We start from the raw sequence: 10,680 nt of genomic DNA, 5'->3' as shown, positions 1-10,680 counted from the left end.
GAAAGCATCGATGTGTAATCATTATTTTGGAATTATTTTCTGCCTAAAATGGTCAGTCACTATGTTTAAATATGTATCAGAAAACCGAACTGCTGCCCTAAATAAACTTACATAAGTTTTTTGATGCATGTAAACGCGTTAGTCTTGCTGAAGGAGAACTGGTTCTAATCGTGCTGAACCATCCAGTATATGCTGTAGGTACCCAACTTCATTCCAACACCTCGGTCGAGCTGATTCCGGTTACTTCAAAGTCAAAGTCAAAGTCGTTTTTATTGTCATTTCTACCACATGTGCAGGACGTACAGAGAAACGAAATTGAGTTTCAGTGCACACAATTCAGAGATCAGACATACATGGGCAAGACACATGACAAGAATTGGTGACTGCGGTCATTCGCAACATGAGTCGCGCTACCTTAATAGATAGATGAAAAGGGTGTTACATGAGGATAATTGGGGGTAAGGTAAAAAAAAAGGCATAGCAGAGTTAGACCCAGCGGGGAGTAACTCTATTATACAAAAAACTCCTCAACATAAAAGCACAAACAGCACAAATACAAAACATCAGAGTCCGATACTTCCGGAAGTGACGAGACCGTAGAGGCGGTCTTCTGATGATATCACTGCCAAAAATTAGTACATGTAACGCCATCAGTACCTAATAACCTGTGCTGCAGCGTTGTTCTTGTCCATTCCTTCGGCTATTGGGCATATCCTGTTTTTACTCTGTCTGCTTCACTCTCACCAGCATTTGTTTATTTTGTGTCGCTATAAGCTAACTGGAAGAATGCCGACACAAAGGGGCGCATGTCGCCACCTACTGTACTGGAGTGGAACATTTGAGAGTTTGGCTTTCTAATGTACATGTTACAACCAGGTGTCTAGGATGGAGGCTCCCAGTTTATCACTTCAGATCGACCTAGGTCGACTTAGTTGTGCATGTAAGCATACTGACTGTAGCATCTATTTCAGCTTAAAAGTCTGCATTTCATTTGAATTTGAATCAGTAACATCAGCCATCACTATTGACTAAGCTGGTGTCATCCACGTTAGCCAGTATTTCTGATGTAGCTTCTCTGACATCCGCCGCACTTGAGTCTCGGCCATGCCTCTGGCTGCCTTGGCCACTCACAAGCCAATACGGCTCAGAGTCTCTCTCAAATCAAACCGCACCCATCCGAGTCACACTGAGTAGTGCTGTTGGAAAAACCCCCATAGGCTACCTGTTCCAGCTTCATGTATTACAAATTAATTCATTGTAGTGCAATGCAAATACATCAAAGAACCATAACTACTGAGCATTATGTTTCATGGAAAAGAAGATATGAAAGTTGTCTACAAGTTTAGCAATGGTGCAAAAATCCTACTTAAGAGGTACGTCATCAACAGTGTTGGGAGTAACGCAGCAGAAATGTAATTGATTACTGTAATGTGTTGCTTTTTGCTGTAATGTGGTAATGTAAGGCATTACAGGGAAAGAAAATGGTAATATTTACTCGGTACAATTGTCAGTAGATCCCTTTGGCTGATTAGTTAGAAAGTAGGAAATCTAGGAAACAGTTTTTCTGGAAAACAGAGAAAACGCATTTATTTATTTAATGTATTTTTATAGATGCTATTTTTAAACAGAGGAGGAATATATACACACACACACACACACACACACACACACACACACACACACACACACACACACACACACATATATATATATATATATATATATATTAAACCATAGATTTATGATCAACATAATTTTAATATCTATATAACTTTTTATGATACAATTCTCATTTAAGCCCTTATTATTTCATATTTTAACCTTAATTTGACCTTTGTCCAGTGTTTCCTCTGTGGGAGTCCTCTGCCCCGGGGGCGGTGGTCGGCTGTGGCGGCCTGGTGCTTTCCAGGTGTGCCTGGGTGGAGGTCGGGGTCTCCGCCCTCCCTGCCCTGGGCGCCCTGTGTCGGTGCCTTGGCTGCTGCTGTGGATCTGCTGCTGTCGGGGCAGATGGCTCCCCTAATGGCGTGTGTGTGTGTGTGCGCCGGAGGATGAGTGTTGTGAAGGAGTTTTTATTGTCAGACTGTTTTTAAAATTCTGGGGATGGGAGGGAAATGTGGGTATACGGGGCCTTTTTAATTTGTTAAGCACTTTGAGTTGCATGCATTGTATGATTAAGTGCCATATAAATAAAGTTTGATTTGATGTGATTTGACAATGTTTTGTGATGATAAAAACGCTGGAAACCAGGGGCTTTTCTGATCAGGAAATGGCTGGCAGTGAACGAGTTAACTGACACCTTTGATTATTGTGTAAATCTGATAATTTTACAACTGTTTGTTGAAATGCTTTTCTAGACTGGCGAGTTGACTTTTCAGCCACACCAAGAATTCTTTTCAACAGCCGCCACTGTTCTCCACACATACAAACAGTTAACGCTGTACAGAGTTTAATACCTGTACAAATGAAGTAACATCTAACAAAAGCCTAAATAACCTTGATGGCATCATTTGTCCCAGTGGTGCCCCTTTTTACCCTTGTGCTGATAAAAGGTTAATCCGGCCATGAAAAACGGGCCAACGGGTGCTTGCTGCCAGTACCTCACAGTGAAATGAACTGACTCAAATGAATTGATGTGAATGAGACCACTCAAGGCAGGAGGAGGGGAAATGATAGGAAAGACTTAGCATAAAAATGTTCTTTTCTATTTGATTTATTGGTTATTGTATCACCACTTCCACACCAATAAATGAATTGCTGCTGGATCTATGGGAGCTTAGCTGAACTGGACTAGAAAAGGGGAAGTGTAAAGCAAAGAGGCATAAAAGAGGAATTAAAAACTGATGAATAAGCACACAGAGGAGAGAGAGATGGAGTAAAGTGACATCACATTTCCCAGACCCAGCCCCTCTGTCCTTCTCCCCGGCACCTTTGCTCCACACATCTCGCCGAGGAGGCGCGCGCACTGTTTCTCCTCCTCACATTCCTCTGTCGCTCGTAAACGTGAAAAAGGGGCTGAACCGCAGGGCAGCGGTACAGGAAAAAGATTTTTGATACGATGAACAACACTTTCTTAAACATGGCGTCTATAGGCGACTTCGACCCGCTCAACGCGTCCATTCCTGCCACCAAAGTTGAAATCACCGTGTCCTGCAGGTAAGGAGAGGTCATATTGACTCGATTTTCGTGTGACAGGAGCAAGAAACCCGTGGAATGAACAACTTTCTGCGTCTACCCTAAAGCATACTGTTTATTTCAGTTGCATCACTTGTTTTATGGCGCTCACAGTTGATAATTTGACACTTTTCTAAGACTTTGTGCTGTTAAAACGAGTTGTAACAGCTATCTCAATTACGCACACCTGCATGTAATTATCCTGTGCGAATTTTTTCCCATATGAACCCAATTAGGGTTTGTGCAAAGCTAAAGCAAAGCTGGTGTGTTTATAGCATAAACATCACACTGAGCTCATAAAAAAGAGATTTAATACACATTTACCCGGCGTGCTTTGAGCTGTTGCCACTTTTGACAACTATCTGTTTTCTTGGTATTCTCTGGTTGATCATTAGTCAAAAATAGGGTCATAAATGTTATAAAGCTGCTATAGAGGAATAATAAACATGTGCGCACGGGATGTTTTGTTCCAGGAGTTTTCTAGTATAAGATAGGGGTTTCCTTTTTACATAGGCTAACAACTGCACGTGCCTTGAGCTCCACAGTGCATGGCATGGGATTTAAAGATAGCTGTGGAGGATTTCCCCCAAAATAAAATGTCAGTATACCCTAATTTAACTACAAATGCACCAACAAAGAGTAAAAGTGTAGTCTAAACTAGAGCTTACAGTGAATTTGTATCCAGACATCACAACTGTGCACTTAATTGTATTATTCTGTCCTGCTTACCAGATGATTCACACTCACACCCCATCTGAAGGTTAAACTCCCCTCTTGCGGTGTTTTGAAAATAATGCATGAGTGAACATGGTAGAGTGAGGGCAAAACACCCTGGCAGCTTTATGTGGGGAAGAGAAGAATGGCTTTATGGTCTGTTTCTGTGGTATTTTTCCATGAAATTGTATTGTTAAGCATCAGTCTAAAAAAAAACATTTTTTTTGTTGCTATATTTTATACCCTAATAAATCTTACTCACCACCAAACGGCACATCTCTGCCACCTGCTGATGTAAATCTGTACCTGCAATTTCTGCAAAATGTGAACTCTGTATTTCCAATGCAAGGAGATCTTTTTATTGCTTTCAGTTATTTCTTTATAGAGGACATAGATTGAAAAACACATTGGTCTTAAGGCCTTGTAAGTTACTGTTTTTTCATACTACAGCCTTGGCAGTGTTCCCTGAATTGGTATGCCTACTTTTTCTTTCGTTTTTGTTGCTGATGTTTATAGGTGGAGATGTTGAGCCATCACATGTACAGGTGCTGGCCAGTAAATTAGAATATCATCAAAAGGTTGAAAATATTTCAGTAATTCCATTCAAAACGTGAAACTTGTACATTATATTCATGCAATGCACACAGACCAATGTATTTCCGATGTTTATTACGTTTAATTTTGATATTTATAGGTGACAACCAATGAAAACATCAAATCTGGTATCTCAGAAAGTTAGAATATTCTAAAGGCCAATGAAAAAATGTTTGTTTCTCTAATGTTGGCCAACTGAAAAGAATGAACATGAAAAGAATGTGCATGTATAGCACTCAATACTTAGTCGGGGCTCCTTTTGCCTCAATAACTGCAGTAATGCGGCGTGGCATGGACTCGATCAGTCTGTGGCACTGCTCAGGTGTTATGAGAGCCCAGGTTGCTCTGATAGTCGTCTTCAGCTCCTCTGCATTGTTGGGTCTAGCGTATTGCATCCTCCGCTTCACAATACCCTATAGATTTTCTATGGGGTTAAGGTCAGGCGAGTTTGCTGGCCAATCAAGGACAGGGATACCATGGTCCTTGAACCAGGTGCTGGTGGTTTTGGCACTGTGTGCAGGTGCCAAGTCCTGTTGAAAGGTGAAGTCTGCATCCCCATAAAGTTGGTCAGCAGCAGGAAGCATGAAGTGCTCTAAAACTTCCTGGTAGACGGCTGCATTGACCCTGGACCTCAGGAAACAGAGTGGGCCAACACCGGCAGATGACATGGCACCCCACACCATCACTGACGGTGGAAACTTTACACTGGACCTCATGCAACGTGGATTCTGTGCTTCTCCGCTCTTCCTCCAGACTCTGGGTCCTTGATTTCCAAAGGAAATGCAGAACTTGCTTTCATCAGAAAACATAACTTTGGACCACTCAGCATCAGTCCAGTCCTTTTTGTCCTTGGCCCAGGCGAGACGCTTCTTGCGCTGTTTCTTGTTCAAGAGTGGCTTGACACACGGAATGCGACACCTGAATCCCATGTCTTTCATGAGTCTCCTCGTGGTGGTTCTTGAAGCGCTGACTCCAGCTGCAGTCCACTCTTTGTGGATCTCCCCCACATTTTTGAATGGGTTTGTCGTCACAATTCTCTGCAGGGTGCGGTTATCCCTAGAGCTTGTACACTTTTTTCTACCACATTTTTTCCGTCCCTTCGCCTGTCTGTTAATGTGCTTGGACACAGAGCTCTGCGAACAGCCAGCTTCTTTAGCAATCACCTTTTGTGTCTTGCCCTCCTTGTGCAAGGTGTCAATGATTGTCTTTTGGACAGCTGTTAAGTCAGAAGTCTTCCCCATGATTGTGGTGCCTTCAAAACATGACTGAGGGACCTTTTAAAGGCCTTTGCAGGTGTTTTGAGTAAATCAGCTGATTAGAGTGGCAGCAGGTGTCTTCTATATTCAGCCTTTTCAGAATATTCTAATTTTTTGAGATACCAACTTTGGAGTTTTCATTAGTTGTCACTTATGAATATCAAATTTAAATGTAATGAACATTGGAAATACATTGGTCTGTGTGCATTGCATGAATATAATGTACAAGTTTCACGTTTTGAATGGAATTACTGAAATATTTTCAACCTTTTGATGATATTCTAATTTACTGGCCAGCACCTGTATATTATTTAAAATTCAGCAATTTATATATGTACAAGCAATCAAAACAGACTTAAAACAATCTTTAGGTACTCAGAAGCACATTGAACAGAAACTATTGATTGCGATCAATTATTGAAGGTAGATAATGGAATGTTCATTGGAATGTTCAATGTTATTTTTAACCCAGTATTATTTGATAGCAATTAAGAGGGCAAGGATTCTTTGTTATTTAACATCAGATTGTGTGCTTTTTGGGCTTTGCATACTTTAATTTTACAATACTGCATGATAGGAGGGATCAGGGGTACAACAAGATGTCATTAAATGTGTGTCACTCAAACCAGAACCAGTGGAACACGGTGTTGAAGTAATGATGATATTTCTGTTCATCTGGCTATTTTTAGACCCAAAGCTATCATGCAAAATGAATCGGTTCAAATAATTGCTGTCTGGTGATGGTGACAGCGATAACCTCCACACTTTGGGTCCTGCAGCTGAGGATGGAAACAGCTTCTAACCCTGTTCTGGTCGCTTGGATACTGTAGTTACTGTATTTCTAGAGGAGTTTATGCACCATCTCCTTAGTAACAGAAGGATCATGCCATCTTCCAGAAGAATATGTCAACATATTTGGCAGAGTTTGTTAATGCCTGAGTCATCCTGCCCGTCAGAACCAAAGGGGGGAGAGTAAGTGTGGTTTTGGGGTGGCTGGTCCTCCTACCTCCTGAGTGAATGTCATGGTTACGACCAGGTGGAGCTGGTATTTTTTTGTTTTTTCTTTTTTTATTTTGTGTTGTTTTGTGCATGCAATGCAGTGGGCTTTGTCGCATATTGCCATGGTTACTTTGAAGTTTCCCTCTGTGTATATGTGGGGGGTGTTAGAGTGAGAGTGGATGGGTGATGATCATATCAAACTGGTTGGATTGTAATATTTGCAACAAAAGAGTCATTTATGACTCATTGGTATAAGACAGAATAAAAGATGGTTTGGTTCAAACTCTAGTGTTTTTTTATGGAAATGAGGTCAGAATCTACTTTGAGGGCACATCATGTTTAGCTTCACTTCCAGAGTAAATCAGCATTTGTTTAAAGCTTTGTGCACTTTCGTGTGAAAAGGAGATGCAACCTTTTGCATAATTAAAATAATATTTTCCAGGAACAGAGCTAATTAACACTCACTTTCGCCATCAATGCGATACTGATACAGATGAAGACACTTGTCGCTTGAAAGGCAACAAGCTAAAAGAAGGTATTTGAAGGAGCTCTTTTATGTAAATCTTCTAAGAAGTAGTGACATAACCACTTCCATAGCTCCTAGCTTTTATCACCAGCTAATTCTAATAATATTCTGATTCTGTGGGGAATATGAAGTAAGAGCTTGGCTCAGGCTCAGTAAGCTCAAGACTCTGCAGATCGATGGCCGAGCCCGAGGAATCAGTTGGGATCGATACGCTGCCAACTCTGCCTACTGCGTTGCACAAAAGCACACATGCATAAAGGTCTGTTTGCACCTACTGTATACAGAATGGTACAGGGAGAAACATTATTCCCTGACACGATTTAGCATTTGACTCCTACATGTTGGTGTAAAGGGACAGTAAAGCCCCTGGTGAATGGCCTGAAATCCCAGTGCTCCATTATGATTATTGACCGAGCCAGAACACAAGCTGCTACCTGTGCTCTTTCTTCCTGAAAAGTTACCAAACTGATGTTGTAATATTGCAGAATATGTCCATGTGCAGTAAGTCGATCATAGTATTGCTTAGTGGTAAGGATGTAAGAACATTTTTAAACACTGAAATGTTGCACTGAGTCTGACTCCTAAATCAATATTTACAAAAAGCAGGCTTAACGCTAGAGCTGCAACAACCAAGATGGCGTTGGCTCAGGAACAGCATTTATTTCAAGAGGTTTTGGCATCTAATTTGTTGGACTATTTAGACATGGGCTTTTCTTTGAATCATGACCAGATAGAGGTTCTTAAGTGATTTTTTTTTCCCGAAAAAAAGAGATGCTTGCTTCTTCATTGACAGTGGACTGCCCCGTTGACTGACATCTGAAGCGCTGAGTACGTCACATTGCTCATTGCTCCAGATGGTCCTAGCACTGTCCAGTTGCATGCAGAGAAAGTTTGAAAGACAACTGTAGATCCTGCCCCATGACTCGGTGGTTTCAATCGCTCATGGCCAGACTATATATTTACATATACAGGATGGCTTGTGTTTAGGGATTTCCCCCAGTGCTTTACAGGCCTGTGCAGGCCTCCCCTCAGCTGATACTGATGAGAAACCGTAGCAGAGCAAGCCGTGCGCATCGCCAACATACCCGCGCTCTAATGAGGAGGAACGGTAACGCTACCGGAGTATAGGGCTGGGCGATATGGCAAAAATAGAATATCATGATTTTTCCAATATTTTATCATGATTTCGATTTTATCACGATTTTTTTATCCATGAACAGCATAACTTCAATTGCGTATTAAAGAAGGGAAACATTGAATAAATAAACATTTATTCATATTAGGGATAATCAACTCAGTGCTAACACACTTATATTTTAAACTCACACCAGAGATGATAAAAGCCCTGAGAGAAACAATTACAGAAATCAGTTTTTCTCGTTTTTCAAGTAACTTAACATAAATTAAAATCATAAACATATTTAAAGTGCAAACATGTCAATTGCAAACGTATTGTGCAAACATTAACTTGTTCAAAATACTATGTAGCTCCCAGTTGCTCATGTAGTGGATAGTTAAGCTCAAATACCGCTCTGATGTGCAGCTGGACCAGAGATCGCTTGTGGTAGCAAAAAACTGCGCATTCTGAATATTTTCTGCAACAAGTCTCTAAATAAAGTAAAATTTTCCAGTGCAGAGTGGAGACAACCCATAGAAGCACTGATTTGATCTCATTTCAGAGAAAAATAGAACAGGTTAGATGCACCTAATAAATAAAATTACTAACAAACTCAGGAATCTTTCTTTGCTTCACTGTTCTGGTGCTGAGAATATCACTTATGCGGATGAAAGGAGATACACAGATGAATTATTTGGAGATTTATTATTTGGAGATTACATTTACTGCAGCTGGCAGAGGCAGAGATTGTTTATATTGATACACGGAGTTTACAGAATCATTTTAAATGTTAATAGGGGAAGACTGCAGGAGGGAGCGGTAAAATACAGGGGTCCCCAGCAAAAACAAGAAACTACGAGTCTGATGAAACCTGCTGGTTTTCCATCAGGCAGTCACGGGGCAGCTCCAACGACCCAGTGACCAAGCTCAGTCCGGCTCGGCAGAGGGTGAACGAGCCGAGGCGACGTCGTGCTCTGCTTAAGAAGTGGTGTTATTTTCCTGCTTCAGAAGAAGCGTCCAACGTGTTTTTACGCTTTCTCCGAGGCATGTCACGTCGCTAAGTTGTTAGCGCCGCGCGCTAAGGAAACCCTGCGTTCCTCTTTGGAACGAAAACCTCGTTCTCGCTCTCAGCCGCGGCCGAAGCCATGTTTGTTCACACACAGGTGAAAACAAGCGGGGCACTAATATATTACTATGACTCACTCTGATTGGTTAAGGGTCAAACAAAGGCGTGTCATTTGCCTGAGGTAAGTTCCCTTTTCATTCAGAGGCAGAAATTCAACAGCAGAGCTGTGAATCGTGATAAAAAGGTCTCTCAAAAATGACAGACCGTCAGATGTGTAGATCGTAAAACGGTCTAAAATCGTCATATCGCCCAGCCCTACTGGAGTATAACCCATTTTTAGATTGTGTAACAATGGATTTTTTTGTCACTGACAAACGCTGATGTTGTCTCCCAAAATGGATGCAGGCAACATGTTGAAGTCATTGATTATTGTCTTCACTTGTCAGTATGAAAATGTGTAGAACCTAAGATGGATCTAAGAGCGGACAATAAGATAATACGTTTGCTGCTGTTGTTGTTTTTGGACTCATAAGCCGATTATGCCTATATGTTTTAATTCAAATTATAACTTTATTTTGACAGTTTCTGTCCTTTCTTGTTGCATCTTCATTTGCCTGTCCGCCGTGTCCCAGAATGCTGCTCAGACTTATCATTTTTTAAATTTATAGGCAGATTTTCAGTTGTTTTGCCCCTTTGTTTCACACTGCTTCTGCCTGATTAAGTTTTATTATAAGTCCTTAAGTTCTTTCAAGCTGCTGCCTCATGTGTCCAGCATTTGATTCTACTAATCTATTTCTACAGCAGCGAAGTTCAATTTTAAACTTTAAGCTGTTTTTATTTAATTTATTTTGGCTTTAGCAAACAAAGCACTTAACCCCCAAATTCCACTACCTCCGCTCCACTCCGGCACGAGCTCCGCAGCAAAAACGGTCCCGTTGTAGTCAATCAGAGCAATTCCATTACTGCGGCCGTGCGGCGCAGTGCGCTGCCCTCTGTTCCGGCAAAAATAGGATCGATTCTATTTTTGCCGGACGCCGGAGCACCTCCGCAGTCCATGGACAGGAATCACAACCGCCCAACAGGAAAGGGAGCAAGCACAGCTTCCGTTTTTCACAATAAATCGATAAACAAAAAGCGTTTTTTGTTTCATATGCACAGGTTTAACAACTTTTAACAACTATCAATGGCGACTGAACTTTAAATGCACAAAAGTAAGCCATAAATACAGTTTCTACTA

At 41.3% G+C, this 10,680-nt stretch overlaps 1 protein-coding gene across 6 annotated transcripts in view; it reads left to right on the top strand.

Moving 5' to 3' along the window:
- The first annotated feature begins 2,630 nt into the window (after positions 1–2,630).
- Positions 2,631–10,680, top strand: part of LOC107383712 (copine-8) — a 192,985-nt gene continuing 184,935 nt past the window's right edge. For all 6 annotated transcript variants that reach the window (XM_054739596.2, XM_054739592.2, XM_070549052.1 and 3 more), the window contains exon 1: positions 2,631–3,153. Coding sequence is in view for 4 of the 6 variants with exons in the window: in XM_054739592.2 (XP_054595567.1) it covers positions 3,056–3,153 (98 nt within the window). In the remaining 2 variants the exon portion in view is untranslated. The remainder of the gene's footprint in view (positions 3,154–10,680) is intronic.

The sequence above is a fragment of the Nothobranchius furzeri genome, chromosome 1 (genome assembly GCF_043380555.1).
Source record: "Nothobranchius furzeri strain GRZ-AD chromosome 1, NfurGRZ-RIMD1, whole genome shotgun sequence".
In the NCBI taxonomy this organism is placed as follows: domain Eukaryota; kingdom Metazoa; phylum Chordata; class Actinopteri; order Cyprinodontiformes; family Nothobranchiidae; genus Nothobranchius; species Nothobranchius furzeri.
Note: the sequence above shows the minus strand (reverse complement) of the source record. Positions and strands in the feature narration are given on the sequence as shown.